This window comes from Saccostrea echinata, unplaced genomic scaffold (genome assembly GCF_033153115.1).
Source record: "Saccostrea echinata isolate AGI-Se365-2 ecotype Australia unplaced genomic scaffold, CSIRO_AGI_Sech_v1 ptg000054l, whole genome shotgun sequence".
Classification (NCBI taxonomy): Eukaryota; Metazoa; Mollusca; class Bivalvia; order Ostreida; family Ostreidae; genus Saccostrea; species Saccostrea echinata.
This window is the reverse complement of record NW_026889803.1, coordinates 44,126,156-44,147,004: the sequence shown is the minus strand read 5'-3', so window position 1 is coordinate 44,147,004 and position 20,849 is coordinate 44,126,156. Positions and strand designations below refer to the sequence as shown.

At 33.5% G+C, this 20,849-nt stretch overlaps 1 protein-coding gene across 1 annotated transcript; it reads left to right on the top strand.

The window, feature by feature from the left end:
• Nucleotides 1-11,449: 11,449 nt before the first annotated feature.
• LOC133172718 (proteasome assembly chaperone 2-like) lies at nt 11,450-20,630 on the top strand. The gene is made up of 7 exons (XM_061307672.1): nt 11,450-11,592; nt 14,507-14,678; nt 15,035-15,093; nt 17,614-17,732; nt 18,393-18,572; nt 18,850-18,970; nt 20,182-20,630. The coding sequence occupies exons 1-7, from the start codon at nt 11,500-11,502 to the stop codon at nt 20,293-20,295; spliced, it is 858 nt and encodes a 285-aa protein (XP_061163656.1). The 5' UTR covers nt 11,450-11,499; the 3' UTR covers nt 20,296-20,630.
• The last annotated feature ends 219 nt before the right edge of the window (nt 20,631-20,849 follow it).

Here is a 20,849-nt window from a genome sequence, read left to right as displayed (position 1 = left end):
AAATGTGTTTTTAATGAGAGAAGATAGCTCGATCTTTCATATTTTATTTGAAAATTACATACCCATGGGCTCTAATATCATAGCTCAGTCGGAAATTTCTTGTTGAAGATTGCACCTTTCAAACATGAACATCCTACTTCTCTTTCTCTCATTCAAAGATATCAATAATGTTAAAATTTTAAAATTAAGGTCAGACTTCAAGGACACGGGGTCAACAATCATTGATTAATCGGAAAGGTCTTGTTACGGGTAATATACAGGTGAAATATGAAAGCCCTATCTTTTCTCAGTCAAAAGTTATGACCAAGCTTAAAATTACAAACTCTGCCATTTTTTCGTTGGGAAGACACTTCCTTATGATATCTATTCTTACTCACCATTAGAGCTTGGACGATTTGACGTCTTAGATCATCTCTAATCTTACTGTGATGTTTTCTCTTTTCTCCATCATATCCGTAACGAACAAATTCCTGTAATTAAAAACAAAATATAACGTACATTGTATAATTAATGTCGAAACTAGCTCAATATTAGAGACAAGTATCCCTGACATGTCTTGAAAGGGGGCATGGGGGGGGGGGGGAGCTCACCTGAGCCGAAGACTCTAGTGAGAATTACTTATCAAATGGTTCGGCATCTGTTTGTCGTCTGTCATATATCGTGTTCGTCTGTAAGCTTTTCATATATTCGACGTCCCCTCCAGAACCACTAGGCCAATTTTAACTAAACTCGCCACAAAGCATCCTTGTATAGAGGGGATTTAAGTTTGATCAAATGAAAGTTCATGCCCTTTTTCAAAGGGAGATAGTACAGAATTATTGAAAATTTCATGCATCTTTTAAACATTTTATTCTCAAGAATCACTGTACCAGAAGAGATGAAACTTATGTGAAAGCTGCGTTACATAGTGTAAATTGTTAAAATTGTAAATTGTTAAAATCATGACCCCCATGGAGGGCGGGGGATCATAATCATGCAAATGAATATGAAGAAATATCATTAAGAGGGCTGGGGGGTTGTGGCCATTTTCAGACTATATTGATCTCCTTTAGAAGAAGAGCTCCATATAAAGATATACAAAAATGATCAAATTTTAAAACAAAAATGTATGAAATTTTTCTTTGCCAAATGATAGTTGACAGCTTAAGATATATCTAAAAAATTAAGTTATATCTGATGGTTAATTTGTTGACCCCCCAGCCTCCTTAAAACATCTTCTCAAGAACAGTAAATCCATGTTGTCATATTAATTAATACAGAAGCATGCATTCTCAAGAAGTGTAGTTTCAATTTTATTCAAAACATGACCTCATGCGGTAGGTTGGGTCCACGATAGGAGATCAAAGTTATGCAAGGAATTTTTATAGAAAATGTCTTTAAAGATTTTCTTTTCAGGAATAGCATAGAAATAATGGAAGCATCCTCAGTTAGAGTAGACTCAAGTTTGTTCAAATCATGACCTTCTTGGTGGTAGGTTGGGACTACTTATATATTAAACCTGTCAATAATGAAACAAGAAAACATTGATGTAACCATCAATTGTCGCCCTGGAAATAAATAAAGTAAACAATGGAAATGAGTCTTTATCATCAAACCGCTTCGATGTGTGTGAAAGAGGCATGCGTCTAAATGATGGAGACGATAGTCGAGAATATTTTGAAAACTTATACTCGGATGAAACTCGAACAAAAACGATACCCTTTTAAACTTTACCAATTCCTCAAGTAAATGTTGGCTGCAAAAAATATAATTTGAAACCAGACACATGCATCACCTATTTTCAAAAATATCTTTCACTTTAAGAATATAAAACACGAACTGTGTAAAGTACATTTTTACGTTTTTATGCGATAAGTAAAATTCGATATTCTAAAAAAATGGACCTGTTGTTTTTTCGATAGTAAATGATAAGCAACTTTATATATTAAATATGAAAAACGTATATATTTTTACAGATTCACTTTATGGAAGTAAATATATTGTGTATCTCGTAATTTATAAAGGGGAAAGAACATTCTGATTAACAATCTTTTTAATGTTTAGAAAACCTTTAATTCTGAATAACTTCTCCCACCTCAATCCCCATATACCAACACTTAAACTTATATGTATAGAGCAGCCCGGTCCTCCGGGCTGCAATTATTGCTGTTTTTCTCTGGCCAATGTGCTCAGGTAAGCGATGAGGCCCATGAGTCTCTTGTTTAAATTATTTTCATCATCTCTATCACCATCATTGATTAACTAAATTGTTTATTTAAGGAATCACTGTCTAGTTAGTAGAGTATGCCAGGGCATCAACGATAGTGGGAAACGTGGGATAATTTGCATAACGGGCGAAGCCCGTTATGCATAAATTATCCCACGTTTCCAACTATCGTTGATGTCCGTGGCATACTCTACTAACTAGACAGTGATTCCTTATATTTCCATTTCATTTTGAAATAAAATTGTAAATTTAGATTTTAATAAAATGTAGACTAATAGATTTAAATTACACGAGGCCTCTCATGTCAATTTCAATACTGTGGAATCATCATTGTTCGTGGGGAACCAATGTTCGTGGATTTCGTGGGTTACCCTTACCCACGAATTTTCATCCCCACGAACGTTTATTTTGTACACATATTGATTAATTGAATCTATCGTATAAACGAGTAACCCACGAAATTACGTCCCCTCGAACAAGTAAAATTTTGCTTGTCCACGAACATTGACCCCCACGAATAAAAATGATTCCACAGTAGTCCCCGCCTACTGACGTCAAACACAAAGACAGCCGCACGAGAATTACATGCATATTATGCCTTCTTAGCTACCGACCTTTCGCTTGGCAAAATTTGCATTCCGTTAGAATGATCAAGAAATCAACTCTCTAACTTTCAAAGAGTTATCACAGAGAAAACAAGTATTTATAAATCATGTTGAGAAAGCATACTAGTATGTCGCCATTATACCCCTCTAAAAAATCGATCTACGGTGAAGGTGGTGATAAATCTATGTCATGTGCAACAGCACACTGATCTTTGATATTCCATGAGTATATTAGCTCTTAACTATTTAACTCTTGTGATATCATAATTCAACTTAAAATGTTGTGCTACATGTATTTCTATAACCAAGCAGCTCCAGTAAGACATACTGTAAAATTTTTATTTCTTCCATGGATACAAATTAAAGTTTGGTTTCATTTTTTGTTATCCGTTTATTTGTTACAGAAAACGACATATTATGTAATGTGTTTCTATCATCTGAAACAAAATCAAGGGGAAGAATGATATAATTACATGTAAATACAATTAGCACAAATGTAATGTAGCAGTGAATTTATTAATCTGTTCCGGGGTCGATAGTTCGAATCTAAGTCTGTCTTACTTATAAGGAAAGAGTATTTCAGGCAATCACACATATCAATATGGCAATTATTGTTTCATTAATCAGATTTACAAAATTAGACAAAAATAAAATTACACTTTTTTTTCTGAAACCTGAGGCATTCTCGTAAAACCCTTCTGAAATGTCTCTTCAAAAAAAAAAAAAAAGAAGGAATTCCAACACCCGAAACAGATTTACAAACTGAGCAACTTTGAGGGGACGACCGTTCGAGCCTGATATATTACGCTGACACTAAGAGTCTTTCACAACAAAAAAGATAAAAGATGCTAAGAACAATATAGATTGAATTAGAATTAATTTATTTTCTTAAAACAAAAAGAGTATCATTCTAAGTGTCACTTTTAATACACTAGCCATTAGTTCTATTTCTTTCTTCCCCTTTTTCTCTCTCTCGGTGTGAATCGATCCCAAGGCTTTTGATTTACACAATCGACCCCCCCCCCCCCATTTTCATTTTATTTCTGAGGATTTATGAAAGGAAAGGTAATGAAATTGACATTATGCTGATGTTTTACCAATCATATTCAGATAGAACGTAAAAATGTAAACTTACGTTTAGCTGATCACCCTCCATGACAACTTTTGCCTAAATGTGCAAAGTTTACTCTGGCAACGTCGAAGTGAATAATTGTGACGTGATTGCCATTTGTGACGTATAAAGTATTAAATGCAGTATAATGACGTAAATTCTTTGTGACGTCAAAAAGAAGTATTCGCTACTTCATTTTACAACATTTTTATTTACCTGGGATTTATCAGTATAAAATGGATATTATCATTAAGCTATGATACATATACTATAGAATAATTTCATCTTTAAGAAAAGAAAAACATAAATAATTTACATATACATGTATATACATATATACAGGGTTCGAAATTCACTATATACAACTCGCAAAACGCGAGTTAGAATTCCCAAATTGCGAGTTAAAAATTAGGTAACTCGCAAAAACTTGCAAGTTGAGTTTTTTTTTGCATTGAAACTGTAGCAAAATTATATAATATGACAGAACACAATACTTTTGATTTAAATCAGTAATTTAAATAAAAGTTACACTGTAGTTGTATTTTTTGTATTGTACAGTAGTTACTTTTTCCTTAAGTTACATGTATTTAATTTATATAAATTTAACTTTATATGAAAATTGCGAGTAGTCTTATAAAATTGCGAGTTCACTTTGTTGGTACTCGCAATTATTTGCGAGTTGTAATTTTAGGGAGTTTCTAACCCTGATATATATGGCTTTTAAACTATTTTATAGAATTACATGTATTGTTGTTCATTTTCATAATTTGTTCATTTTCATAATTCTTTCTTTTAACTTATTTTAGAGTCCAAAAATACAATATATAATTATGTCTGCTTAATATCAATTAAAAAAAAATGTAATTCTAGTTTTAATAAAGTTGAATAACTGTTTGGTATATTAAAGTGTCACTGATATTTATTATTTTCTCCTAAACTGTTCATTATTACTCCTAAGTTTCTTAAATAAGCGCGCATTTGACATGTAGATATTGAAAGGAGGAGGCACTAGATCTGTGTTTTAATAATGTAAATTAATTAGAGTTAATAGCTTTAAAATGGATTTTTTGATCGTTTGCAAAACTCTCAAACTATACATCAAGAAGTAAACCCTAATGACAATTTCTCAAGTATAAGGTTTGCATGTTTTCAAGTCCATTGGGGAGACCCCCCCCCCCCCCGCCTTATATTAGAACCCTTCTCAAAAATATTCAAGTAAAAATAATTTTATTAATTAACTGTTGAAAGTAATGCTGCTAAACTTTGATTATATTATGTGTTAAAAAGATTGCACAAGAATCCATCAAAATGGTACCCTTTAAAAAAAAATCTGGCTCAGATAAAAAGTGCTCCTTCCATACCCTATCGCGCTCCATCTGTCCGGAAAACTGCCTGGCAATGGCTTGCCCCCCCCCCCCTCCCCCCATTACCATTTTTTAAAAAAGATTTTTTTTTCAGTTTTTTTTTTTCTTAGGTCGAAGACTTTCACTTTCACGTGATCCTATAGGGCCAGCTGGTTTCTGTAATCAATCATGTCGGAATTTTTTTTATTTACTAGCTGGAGGTAAATGTTTATGCAAAATTTACATAACTTAAAATCTTCATTTACCTCCACTTAGTAATTGAAAATTTACAATATGATTAATATCCACTTGGTATTCTAAATTTTCACAGTAATCTTCAGTCAGAAATATCAAGTTTTAGATCATACCTTTAATTTGAACGTGTTTTGAAAATGGCCGAGTTATCTTTACATACAATATGTGTTGCTATCTAACATTAAATATTATGGACGCAGAGATAGTAAAATCACATAAAGACAAAGGCTGAATATACACCACTCGAACAAAACTCTCCCAAAATTAGTTATATTTAGAGTACGATTTTCTACTGTATCGGAGATACAGGGCGGGGCTGTGCATTTAGTAACATATTTCAAGTTTGCAGAAAGTTGATTTAGTACCCCATTTTTAGCAGTCGCAACTAAAATGGCCAGTGAGATGGACGTGCAAGTAGCTATCAATGTAAATAATAATTATGAGATGCGTTATATAATGTGTTTTCCCCATATTTATTTTAGATTTGATTGCGTAGGTTTTTCCTCTCTATTTTGCCCTTACTATTTTTTTTTCTAAGCTAAGCTACGAATTTATTGCAAAACATTTTGATACATAAGAATTATGTGGGAATATATTTGAAGCAAAAATATTTCGCGGAGATTAAATTCTGAGAGAAATGTCCGACAATGCCATCCACCGGTCGTCATATACAGTTTCCTGGTTCCATTTTGAAGCAATCTGAGGCCTGTTCAACAGAGCGAACGTTCGCGAGCACTCGCCAAAATTCCTTACACCTTCAATAGCATTGTTCGCTAGCGCTCGCTCTGTTGAACAGGCCTCAGATGAAAGGAATGGTGGGGGATATTACCTTCATGTTTGAAGCAAAATGTAGAGTACCCAGCACTCTCTGGCGCGCGTTGACATGCCCTCCCCATTTGAGTTTCCCCCCTTTTTGGATTTCTTATATTATGTTTGCTTAAATTGTAGGCGCTTTAAATTTATCCACACGTAACGATCCTGCACATAGTGTCAGGGTTGATTGTAAACCTCCCCCTCCCAACTACGATTTTCGAGTTTGGACAAATTAATTTGTATTTCCCCAATGAAAACCATTCGTGAACTTCCTCCACTCCCTCCCTTTTTGGACCCGGCACTGGTAACTATATACGTTGTAAAAGTCTACCCTAAATTAAATACAAATTTTGAGTAAATATTAACAGTTCTGTCGTGCTATTTGAATGATTCTTATGTCTCTCTCTATTATGGATACAGCTTTCAGTGATCGCTAAAAAGAAACCGTTCTGTATCGTAGACATTTCGCAGTTATTGTACCGTTTCTTCTCATTTGTACAAGAAACACCCACGAAAAGTGTTCTGTATCACATGTCACAAATGTTGTAAATGGGTACTCACGTTCGTGTGACCGACCTCCATGATAACTTTGCTGTAAAATCCAAGTTTTTTAGCAAAACTTTCCTGATAATGCCAATAATGAAGTATTGTGACGTATTTGTTGTGTGTTGTGATCATGACGTCACAATAGATACATACACTGGTATTTTGTAATTTTAGAATCGAACGGTACAATTTACGGATAAATTATTTGGGGATAAAATAGATTAATCTTTTGGTTTGTTATTTTCGTAGACAATAATTTCTCCATTATAATAAAAAATAAAAATTTTATACATGCAAGCACAGGGGCATCTTATCCACTCTGTTCTCTACTTCACATATAAAAGTAGAGAACAGAGTGGATAAGATGCCCCTGTGATGCAAGTAAAAATATCCGCTAACTGGTTTGATTCATGAAGATGTTCTGTGAAAGACCTTGAGGCTCGTATACTGTATATCTCTTCCATCTCTCTGTTAATAATTAATTAAGCAGGGCGCAACGGATATCACTTACAAACAGAAGGGGAATATGTATGTATGAATGAAGTAAGTCTTCTGCTATAATGTCCTCACCTATTCTTATTTTATTTTCCGCTAAAACGTCCTATAAACCCATACCGTGGATCTAGAGGGGGGGGGGGGGGTCCGGACCCCCTGGAATTTGCAGAGTTATTTAAAGTATATACTAAAGCAAATCAAAATTGACTTTGCCCCTCCCCTCTGGAAAACGTGGACCCCACCACCACCATCACAAAATAGGTTTTTTCACGTTTGGGAAAGGGATTTTACCTTTTTTTTTTTTGGCTTATCGGGTAATTTTCTGGGTTTGATACGTTTAGGAAAGGAGTTTAGGTTTTTTTGTCAGGATATTTGCTGGGTTGGAATTTTTTTTCGACTGGGTTGGAACCCCCCCCCCCCGGAAAAAAATCCTGGAACTGCGCCTGAAATCTCCGGCTAAAATGTTTTATAGTTTCCGCTTAAACGTATTGTCCATGCAGCGCCGAAATCAGCGAGGGTTCAATAATAAACTGTTCACCAGCTAAGTGCGTCTATGACCCGAATTGAAAGGGAAGACTCGATCGGATCTCAACAATAACCTGGTGTAACGTTAAGTGAAAGGGTGTGTGATTGAGAAAAGTAAGACAACAGCTATTTATCATATGTAGCCTCCAGGCAATAGGGGTGGGGGAGAGGTTTTGATTTGCATGTAGTTTTACAGTCTGTCCCCTTAATTCTCTCCACACCTTTTGTTCCTGTACGGTCGAACACAAAAATTCCAGCATTGATGAAAAAGGATTTTTGAGTTTGAACAGTTTCAGTTTTTATTTTTATGGATTTTGCTTGTAATTTTTTTTTAGGTTCACCCCCCCTTTCCCCTTTTGAAAAAACGTTGCCACGGGCCTTGCCTCGCTGAAATATAGACTATTCAAGGCTAGAGTCGATCCGCATTCACATAAATATCTATATCAATGTGAAAAATCATTCAAATATGTTAACTTTTGAAAAATGACTTGGGTAGGCGGCAGTTCGCAGTTCTTATGCAATTTTCAATGTTAATTTGTGTTGGCTTTTTCGTTATCTGCAATTTTTGGCAAAGTATGTTGAAAAAAAAATGCCAGTGTAAAAATTTGTTCCAAAAACCCACATTAAACATTCCCAGCATATATATATGTAATAAAGTTTGAATTTCTGAGACAAAATTTATATGTAGGACCAAAGTTCTAACATATTGAATAAACCAAATCTGTACATTTTGAGAATTTTCCTCTAAAATTACCGCTGGTCCTTGCCATAGGCGCTTGGTTTCAGGATGGTGTATTTTGTGCATTATGTGCTTTTCTATAGTTTAGTTATATCTGAAAACACTCATTAAAATAAAAATCAAAAAACGCTGAAATAAGCACTTTTCAAAATTATCATATTACTGTATATAAAAAGAATTTTTATATTCAGTAATAAAATGATTATTTTATAAAGTGCTTATTTCAGCGATTTTTTAGTTTTATTTTAATGAGTGTGTACACCATCCTGAAACCAAGTACCTATATGTATGGCTCTTACTGGTCAAGGTAACCTAGCTAGTCGTTAAGCTTTCACTTCGTAATTGGATTTTAAGGCCCCGGTTCGATTCTCGTTCGCCGCAACTTGAGACTGTTCCTTCGCCAAGCGCCCGGCATTAGAAGTGAAAGTCACGTGTCTTTCGGATGGGGCCCACAGGCACCTGACGTTACTTATTTTTCTTTTAATAAAAAAATATATACCCCCTATCAAATAATAACTTCTCCCAACTCAATCCCATACACTGAAACTTAAACTTATATGCATAAAATAGAGCAGCCCGGTCCTCCGGGCTGGTGAATTATTAGGTTGGGGTATATTTTTTTTAAAAAGAAAAATAAGTAACACCAATTGCCTGTGATTGAAACTAAGGTACACATATCTTGTCACGGTAAGCGTTGGCATAAAGAATCTTCATGATCACTGCTCAATAATCCTCAGTGGCGAGTATAAGTTTAAATTTGAAGTCCTTCACCGGTATATGGTGCATAGGCGTCGGAACCGGGGCGCGGAGCCCCTCCCCTTTTTTGCAAACATATATGCATAATATAGCAATTGAAAATTGGGGCTAAGCCCCCGAACATTTTTTGTTGGTTTATAGCCCCTCCCCCCTCCCCTTTCAATTTGCTTCCGGCGCCTATGCGGTGACATCTCTATCTGAGTGAAAATTTCTCGAATGGGACGTCAAACAATACATGATAAAATCAATCAATCTTACTGTCCTTCCACAACAAAATAATTATCCATCATAAATCTTCGAGTATTTCTCGCGGAATTTGAGAATGTTTTGTTTGTTTCTTTGTTTGATACTGAATGTTGTACAATTTGAATTTTTAAATTCAAATATGGTAAAGAAAATTAAATTGTATAATTAATATTTTTATAGAGATTCTGTCAATTTTTTCTCAAAAGCTGACAGCAATTGACATATTAAAATATTGTACGGAAGTGAATATAAGCTTATCATGCTCAGAAAATATATTAATTAAGTTAGTACCTTTTCCAAGCATAATATAAAACGAACAATCAGCTTCATGGACTATGAGGCGCCGTTTTAATATTTTTAAGGTATTTTCTGATATCAAAAAATGATTTTTTGATATCAGAAATTCGAATTTTTGATATCAAAAAATCGTTTTCTGATATCAGAAAATATATTTTTTGATATCAAAAAATAAGCGAGATTTTTTGATATCAAAAATTCGAATTTCTGATATCAAAAAATCATTTTGTGATATCAGAAATTCAACTGGATTTTTTGATATCACAAAATCAATTTTTTGATATCAGAAATTCAACAAATATAAGTGTTTAGGCTCATACAGATAATCTATTCTCCCCAAGATTGTTTTCACAGAAGTAGGGTTCCCCTGTGTTTGGGTTTTGTACTATTTTCTATAGAATTAGTGGAAAGGCGAACTTGTATATGTTACAAAATGAGGGTTACAAGTGTTTATGATGTAAAGAGAACTTACTGAATGCATAAAGTGTTAATTACTCTATTCATTTCTACTGTCATTTCCTACGAATCTCTTGTCTTTACAACTCAAGGGGGGCTTCAAGACTTATTTGGAATTCTGACATTTCAAACTTATCAGCATTGTAAATGCATGTATCAATTTACGTATATTTATTTATTTCCCTGCATTAATCTATACAAAAAGTTTATTAAGAAAACACAACGCTTTAGGCTAGACAATAAACTATGAAGTGATAACACTAATCACAGTAAACATTACATACAATGTTGCAGCGGGATCGGTATTCAGGATAACACTAATACGAGTAAACTAATCGTTGATACGGAATAAGGGAGCATTCATTAATGTAAGTTCTATTTATTCCACTCATATTTTCTGATATCAAAAAATCGATTTTTTGATATCAAAAATTTGAAAGCATTTTTTGATATCAGAAATTTATTTTCTGATATCAAAAAATCGATTTTCTGATATCAGAAATTGATTTTTTGATATCAAGAATTCGATTTTCTGATATCAGAAAATCTACATTAATTTCTGATATCAAAAATTTGATTTCCTGATATCAGAAAATCATTTTTTGATATCAAAAAATCGAATTTTTGATATCAGAAAATCATTTTCTGTTATCAAAAATTCAAATTCTTGATATCAAGAATTGTTTTTTGATATCAAGAATTATTTTTTGATATCAAGAATTCGAATTATTGATATCAAGAATTCTTTTTTTGATATCAAAAAATACCTCAAAAATATAGAAATGGCGCCCCATAATGGACTAGGTGATGCAGTGCAAATGTAGGCAATATATATGGCTGGCCGCAGTTGGAAGACTTTGCACTTGACGGATTTGGCTGTCGTAAAAATGAACTTTTCTACTCTTTTTACCCATTTTAAATAGCAGGTTTGTAAGCATAAATTGCCTTTCAACTTCACTGAAATTATTTACTTATTTAACCCCCTTCGGGTTTTCAATTCATTGATGTTTACGAATAATTTTATGTAACAATTCTCCAAAGCAAACAAAATGGCGGCCTCCATGAGTAAACATATTTTTGTAATTTTGTGAACGTTTTACCGTTTTATGATTTTTTATTCTCCTTTGAAGTCATACAAGATGTTTATACCAGTAGAAAAAAAGAATCCACGGTCATTTGAAGGATATACCTTAATCTTGGTAAGAAATCTGTTGTTTTATGCGGCAATTCATGAAAAAATCACTCTATTCTAACTTGAAAATGTGTCTTTTTCCGCGCAATCAAAGTTCTAAAAGTTTGGGGGTTATATACAACAGTTAATTTGTGAGCAAATAGTTACTTCTTGGATAAAATATCAAAGAAAACCAGTTCTGGTTAAAATGATAATTGACTGGTAATTATTCAGCACAATGTGAAGTAATCATACATGTATTTATCCTTGCCTCATCGCACACAAAATGGTGTACAGTTGGAAATACATCTTTTGGTTAGAAGCGGTCAAGTATAAATAATATGTTGACGGTGCGACCGTTAGGGCGAGCGCAGATACCTTTCAGTTTTTATTTAAATCGGGCTCGTCAAACTGCACGTGATATTTGCTACGTCTAGACTCTGACGTCATATGTCGTCGTATGTATGTTGCATTACCAAAACGGAGTCTGATCAGTGCTAATTTTAATCAAGAACGTTTAATCTACTATTTATCTGCTATATATCCATAAAATCAAGGTGATTTTATTTTTTGTTGAATTTTTGTTGCTACTGCGAGAACGTAATTTGCAACAAGATGCAGTTCGCTAAGCATTATGGGACAACAGGTAACTGCGGAAAAAAATTCATTTGGATCAATGTGCAAAGTCCGAATTTTCTCTTCGACCAGGCGTTGCTTTAAGAGCTCGCAGTGCTCGCTGCGCTCGCTATTAGTAGTCATATACTTGCAATTTTTTTGTCTTTTTTTAAGTAAAAAGCAAAATTGTGAAAAGTTGCATTGAAATGGCTAAATAAAGCCATCTGAAGTAGCTAAATAAAGGTATGGTAGGTAATTCTAGCTACATAACTAAATGTACTGATTGTACTCAGGGCTCCACATTAATGTTTGTTTGCTTGTCCGGTACCAGTGAAAAAAAAATACGGACAAGTGAATATTGCTAGGCACTTGTCTGATTGGACAAGTGCATTTTAATGTAAAGAAGTCTCAAAATAATAAAAAGAAACTGTCAAACATTTACCAGTAGTTCAAAGACAGAAGCAGTATGTACATAATACCGAACTTCGATCCCAATATGGATTGCTATATTGAGTTCACACTTTTGGAATTGAATTCAACTAATTGCATACTACTGCAAAGGCATGGAATTTATGAAGTTTGGATTCTGTTTGATGTGGACAATCCATTTATGTTGTTGTTAGGACTTCAGGACAGAAAGTTTAGATAAAATTTTGTTTTATGTATTTGTTGTATAGATCAATAAGATCATGAAGTATTTATCAATAACATCATGAATCAATCAAGCACATGTAATGGAATTCAATTTAGTTTTCAAGTTGACAGTATTAGATCTTTATTGAAAATTTTTCAGACAAGTGAAGTTTGGACAAGTGAATGTCTTGATCACTTGTCCGAATGGACAAGTAGGAAAAAAAGTTAATGTCAAGCCCTGGTACTAGACCTGACCAGGGCCACAAGATAGAACATTCTAGCATTAAAATGATATTGTCCTATGGATTCGGATGTGATGAGGGCACGAACTGAGAAACAGATTATTCAAACTACAGGAACACAGGCATCCAAAATTTTATCAAATGAAGCTCAAACACATGGGCATCTTATCCACTCTGTTCTTTATTACAGAAAACTTGACAAAAGCTCCTGTATATATTTATGTGTAATAGAGAACAAAGTGGATATTCCGATAAGATGCCCTTGTTCCAAGATAAAAGAAAATAAACAACCTTTTAAATACGTTTTTTATGTATGGAGAGGTAGAGTTTTTTTTTAATCTAGGGCTTTATTTGTAACTTACAGATAACATTTCAGGTGATATACAGTGAAACCCATTTATTACAAACACAGAAATGCCAAATTTATGTATATATTAAAGTGGGTTTTCATTCAAGTAAGAATCTGCATAATAGATGCAGCAAATATTAGATTATTTGTTACACAAATTTATTGAAAACTGAGCATCCATTGATTCACTGGTGGACATTTCCTTGTCAGCTAAGGCTGGGATGATACAACTTTTTCTATATTGATATGTATCATGATATTTGAGCTAAGATGCCATACAATATTTTGAAATGATCATAAAATCTTATTTTTGTATTGAAATGAACAAAACATTTCAATCTTCACATTTAAGGATAATTTACATGCCTGTAGATGTATATCTGTTGTAAAACAAAATTATTTCACACAAGTGATGTTAATCATGTTAATTATTATGTATTTCATATCAATATTTATATTTAGCATATTTATCATACATATATTGAATCCAAAATTTTAAGTAAACAAAGGAAAAACAAGCTGGAAATTGTTTTGGCAATATTTCAATATCTGTACATGTGTATCAATATGTCTATCATCCCCATACAGAATCGATATTATCGATATATGGGCCCAGCATTGTAAGTGAGAAATTTTGGGGATATCAGAAATTGGAGATTGAATTGCCCAAAACATTTTGAATCAAAAGTGTTTGTTAAACATTTTGGATGTAAATATCATCAAGTTTTAAAAATAAGTTTTGATTCCTGTAAACACTTTTCTTGTACCTAATATGGATAAAACACATTATGGATTAGTAAACTTAATTATTTGCAGGTCCAGAGGGCTTTGCAATAACCAATTTTTTTTTTTTTAATCTAAGGTCTTATTTCCAACTTATTAATGAAATTTCAGATGCTATGGTTCAGATGTGGTACTATTCATATCATAAATCCTTTTGAGGTCAAATAACATCAAAATGTGAATGATCATAATCAGTCATTTCTTTTTTTCCATCTTCCTTACATATATGTGTCTTCCACCTGCTGATATTTTCCTTAGGCAGAGCTACATAAATTCCCTGATTAGCCTGTTATTTACTTAGATTATTTAAAACATTGCAGCCGGCAGTATCAGTAGGAAATGTTGGACAGCTAGCAGCTGACTTGTTGATTTCCACCATGTGGCTGGACAAATGTGGCTTCATCTATCATGACAGTATTCTGCCCTTGGTTGGAAATGATCCGTTTGCGCATCCAGAAGCAGATGTCTGTAAAGTTGTAACTGCATGTGAGGGTAAGATTAAGGGGGGAAGTGGGGAAATGCAATAAAAAGAAAAAAAAGAAAGGAAACAGAGCCAATAAATAAATAAAAACCAAACTTGTAAATCTTAATGAATGGGGAAAATTTAAATTGTTAGGTAAAGAAAAGTTAATCATCACCTTGCCCAGGTATGGTTAATATATTGTTTGTTAAATTGACAACAGAATTTCAAACAGCTATCACCCTCCTCCCCCCAAAAAGAGCAAAAAAAAAAAACAAACAAAAAAAAAACACCCAGGAACTCCATTTATTATTTTACATGTATTAAGGAAAGATACATGTATAACTTGTTCTTTGGATTTCCAATATGATTCCTATTTTTATTGTAGTGTATGAAAGTAAACTAGACCAGCTAGTGGTTGTTCAACAGAGGGCTCCATTTGTTAAGGTAATCTACCAGCAGTTTATATCTTTATTAGGAAGGTTGTAATACATGTATGTATTTAAGGAATAACTGTCTAATTTTTTAGCTCACCTGAGCCGAAGGCTCAAGTGAGCTTTTCTGATCACATTTTGTCCGTCGTCCGTCCGTCCGTCTGTCCGTCTGTCTGTCTGTCTGTCCGTCCGTCTGTAAACTTTTCACATTTTTGACTTCTTCTCAAGAACCACTGGGCCAATTTTGACCAAACTTGGTACAAAGCATCCTTGGGTGAAGGGGAATTTAAATTGTTAACATGAAGGGCCATGTCCCCTCACAAGGGGAGATAATCAAGAGAAGACAAAAATAGGGTGGGGTCATTAAAAAATCTTCTTCTCAAGAACCACAGGGCCAGTAAAGCTGAAACTTATATGGAAGCATCCTGGGGTAGTGTAGATTCTAAATTGTTCAAATCATGATCCCCGGGGGTCGGGTGGGGCCACAATGGGCGATCAAAGTTTTACATAGGAATATATAGGAAAAATCTTTAAAAATCTTCTTCTCAAGAACAGCAAAGCCATGATTGGTCATATTTACATGGAAGCATCCTCAGGTATTGTAGATTCAAGTTTTTATTCAAATCATCACCCCGGGGGTCGGGTGGGGCAACAATGGGTGATCAAAGTTTTACATAGGAATATATAGGAATAATCTTTAAAAATCTTCTTCTCAAGAACAGTAAAGCCATGATTGGTCATATTTATATGGTAGCATCCTCAGATAGTGTAGATTCAAGTTTGTTCAAATCATGACCCCCGGGGGTCGGGTGGGGCAACAATGGGCGATCAAAGTTTTACATAGGAATATATAGGAATAATCTTTAAAAATCTTCTTCTCAAGAACAGTAAAGCCATGATTGGTCATATTTATATGGTAGCATCCTCAGGTAGTGTAGATTCAAGTTTGTTCAAATCATGACCCCCTGGGGTCGGGTGGGGCAACAATGGGCGATCAAAGTTTTACATAGGAATATATAGGAAAAATCTTTAAAAATCTTCTTCTCAAGAACAGCAAAGCCATGATTGGTCATATTTATATGGTAGCATCCACAGATAGTGTAGATTCAAGTTTGTTCAAATCATGAACCACTTTTTTATTTGAACTTTTCAACCTTTCAAGACTGAACTGATTTCTGCATTTTCCTAGCCATAGTGCTCAGGTGAGTGATGTGGCCCCTGGGCCTCTTGTTTTGTTTCATGATGTGATCAATCGATTGGCTTGGGTGTTAATTTGCATAAACGCCGAAGGCATTTATGCATAAAATTATCACGCAAGCCAATCGATTGATCATCGTCAGGAAACCAAAAAATCTGACAGTTATTCCTTATATTTACATGCTCTTGATTATGCAGAGTCAAGTGCTACAAGCCCACTTCTGTCTCTATTTGTCCTGCCCTGCACGTGATTTTTTTTTTTACCACGCCTTTCGATGAACCAGTAGATTTATGTAGAAATAAAGTATTTTTACTATTTGGAATTTTATCTCAGACAAAGACATTGGAAATGTAAATATAAAAATACAAGGCACAAATTACATGTATCTTTGATGTCCAAGAAGATTAGAATCTGGCATTTTATTTGTTCCAAAGAAAAGCATTAATAATATTCAGTATGTACATGTATTTGAACAATCTATTGACTATTTAAAGTAATCTCAATTCAAACTTGCATGTACATCGAGAACAAATAGGTGAAACTTGAAAACAAGGCTTTTTGTTTGGCATGAAAATATCCAAAACCTCTTTGAATTTTTTTTATTACCTGTTTGAAGTAATTCTTCTGCATGCACAATGGTTTGGTCCTCATATAATTTGGTCCTCATATATGGGTGATGCCTGATGAAGCTGCAAGACTGCATTTTAATGGAATTTGTATCTATCTTTCTCAGAAATGGAGGTTCTAAATTTTGTAATTACCGGGTGGTACATGTATTAGTATCATGATAATTTTGCTAAGGCCAAATAAAAAAATATGTGTGGTTCCGGTTACCCGACCTTCCCTATTTTATACCCCCTACCCTAAACTTTTTTTTGACAATTTTCATATTTTTTTCCGGAATTTTCCGATTTCCATCAATGGCTCCAGTTTAAGTTTTAGTTTCAGCAATGATGGCCTCCTTGCAAAACGTCGTTTAATAGTGTTAAATCCAAAGCAAACTAGCATGTAGGTGTCTCCTACCAATATTGATTAGTATATTATCACACTACATCTAAATGCCATTTGCAAAGCAGTGATAGGTATTATTTCTAAAGAAAAAATAAAAGAAAAACATTTTGTTAAAAAAAAAAAAGAAAAAAAAAAAAAAAAAATTCCCTACCTACCTACCCTAATTTTTTTGGAAGTGTAACCGGAACCACACATATTTTTTTGTTTGGCCTAAGAAGAAAAAAATATGTACTTCAAAGACTATATCACTAGGTCATTTGAGAGGGTTGTTTGTTTATGTTAATTTTCCTCTAATAAAGTACTTGTATTTTTTTTCCACTTCAGGGAAAGATGCCAAGTTTTCGACGCTGGTTGATAAGTTGGATAAAAGAAAACAAGTTTGAAAAGGTCGTCATACTCAGCAGTATGCATGCACACGAAAGACTTGATGTTCAGTTACAAGGGTATTAGACATTATTCATTCATGTGAACCACAAGTTTAAGAAAAGTATTTGGATTAAAGCTTGTCCATTATTTTATTCTGTCTTTAAGGTTTAAAGTTTTGGTTACCACTTATTTTCCTCTTTGGATTTATTCTCAAGAACTTCAAAGGTCTTTGAGAATAACAGCATAGCAAATTGTAATTAAAAGAAAAGAAATGAAAAGAAAATTAAGGCTTCCTAGCTTTCAATAAAACTTGGTGTAGGACATCCTCTGTTGAGGGTTCAGTTCTGCACATTCTGCACACCATACCTAAAGGGAGAGAATCACTCTCAGCTCATTTCTATAAAAATGGATTGATGGGAATTTTCTAACAGATGGTAGAGATTAAAATGAAATTTATGCAAAATCTTTGAAGCAAAATTTCACTTTTGATGAAAGTTTTGTAAACAAGAAAACAAGATTAACATGTTTTATGCAAGGAAAAATGTGAATAGTGTTAAACTTACTAGTATTTAGTGGTTGTTATTGATAATACATGTATAACAGTAAACCTTACAGCTTTATAAAAATCATTTTATATGTTTCTAGTCTGGTTGCCAATAGTCAGAACTACCCAATGCAATATCAAAAAGCATGAAAAGTTATCATGAAAGCATTCACATTTATAACTATAATTTCAGGTCCCAGTTCAGGTATGTAGCCACCTCTGATTTGGAAGCCAAACATAAGGAAAGGTTTTGTCATGAGGCTCTACAGTGGAAACTTTTAGAGCAAAGACCCTGTCTTATTGAGTCTGGGAGGACAGAGGATTCACTATACCTCCCAGGGGGTGGCATTGCCAGGACCTTGTTTGAAGAATGGCAAGTAAAAATATTTGTGATATTAACTCCTTTATCCATATTACAAAATCTAAATGCACTGAAATATACGAAACTTTAAGGTTTTACGAGTAATTTTTTCTCTGAAAGATTCAATAAAATGCTTTTTTTTCACTAAATTGCTTTTTTTTATTATTAAAAAAAGCTTATTACAAAAAAGTTATTACACATACATCATTCATAGAAAAAAATCTGATTCATTGTTTCTAAATCAGAGCATTTATCTGTGTTATAAATCAAACTCCTATTTTTGTTGCAGTTCTAAAGAAAGTATACCTGCTATAGTCCTCCTTGTGTTTTGTGCAGAAGGAGACAATGCACAGGATGCTGTTAAATTGGCTTATAACCTGAACTTATGGCTAGATTTAATTGATTTTAAGGTAAATAATATTATCAATTTTAAAAATTATTAAGGTTTTGTTTTGCGTGTAAATTATAAGGATTGGTATCTGTTCCTCTGACAGACTTCTCTCCCCTTGGCCCAGTGTCTTGCATAATTTTTTTTTTCTCAAAAGGTATCTTTTGGGAAAGTGGGCAGAGTGACTCAGAGTATTTCTTAATTCAAAGTCAAGAAATGGAACATTGCCTAAATTCCTTGCCTTAAAGATATTTCCTCTCTTGTTGTAATATTCAACAGATATGGGGTATCCAGTGATTTTAAAACAAAGTTTTAAACTTAAAGGACAAAATTAATTTGACTTGGGTTTATTTTCTCTGCCTTTGTCCAGTATGACTCATGCTTCATTCAAAGAATATCTTTATATATAGGTAACAAGTTAAGGGAGTACAAAAAGCTGTCTTTTTAAAGATTAAGGTTATAACAGAAGATTTTAAAGTTTTTAATTCCAAGATCAGTCATTACAAAGGATTTTGCATTTACATTGTTTTTCTATGATTTAATATCATTCATACTTCACCCACATAACATCCATGGGGAAAAGGTATGCAATGATCATGAGCAAAGTTTAACCTCTGAGGTCAAAGCCAGAACAGGACAGTGTGAAAATTCATTGTCTAGTACATCTGCCTATGTACCATAGTACATCTGCCTTTCCATGTATCATTAAATGTAATACCCATAGTGTGTCATTGGATGGAGTCGTACTGTTGTTTGGTGAACCTGAACTAATTTTTTTTTCCAAATCAAAGGTCAAGTTCATTACTGTAACAGAGGATTGTGTTAAACTTCTCTAGAGGATATATTCCATTCAAAATAACACTCGTACATTACTCTTAGAGGTCCTATGGTAGAAAGGTCTCATCCTGAGTTTCAAATTACAAGAACATATACAATTTCAAGGTTGAAACAGATCTTTGTGTAATTCACTCCCTGAAGTATATATATTTTTTCTCGCACATACTTAGCTAGAGTGCCTGTCTGTAAAGGTGATATTACCTTGACCAAAATTTTTGTTAATTCTGGTGGCTTTCACAATTTACTAGTGTACACTGTACATCATTTTGTTTTCTGTTAAAATCTTTATTCTATTGTGTATTGGAATAAACTAGTCTGTTTTGAATTTGAATTGAAGTATTGTATGCAATTAGAATGTCTTTTTTTATATACTTGTGTAATTTTCCATACTTGCAGCCCAAATATGATTTGGATGGAAAGACCATTATAAAGCCTGCCTCTACATGGAAAATTCCATCATCTTGGAGACTTTTGTTTGGGACAGCTGTGGATCAAACTTTATTTCACTGAATTTTATGAGAGAGAGAGAGAGAGAGGAGAGAAAGAGAGAGAAGTTCCTTTAAAAATGACAATATTAAATTGCTGTCACTGTTTAAACTGTGATTTTCACCAGATTTTCATCTATCCAGTCTACATACACCGATCTCGTTTTCATCTCAACATGATAAATACAAATGAAGCTATACTCACGTTTTTCAAAAGCTATATATGTGATATTAATCTCTTTCAAGTGTAACAATTATTCTGAGTCGCTCTTGTTATTGTCTTGCATCCTTTTCAAAATTGAAAAAAAAAAATAACCTGCAGTTTTGTACAATTTATTGTATAAAGTTTATGTCACTGAATATATTATTTTGTGTATTTTTTAAACTCATCTATAGGTTGAATATAGATCCACAAGAGATGTGTAAGATCATCAGACACAGTCTTATCATACAGATCTTTAGTATCTGAGATAGGGAGGATATCCTGTTCAAGTTTGAGCCAAAAAGGTTAAGGTTAGAATTACAATACAGATGTCTTTTTTTATGAAAGCTTTTAGAATACTGTAAACATTTTTTTTT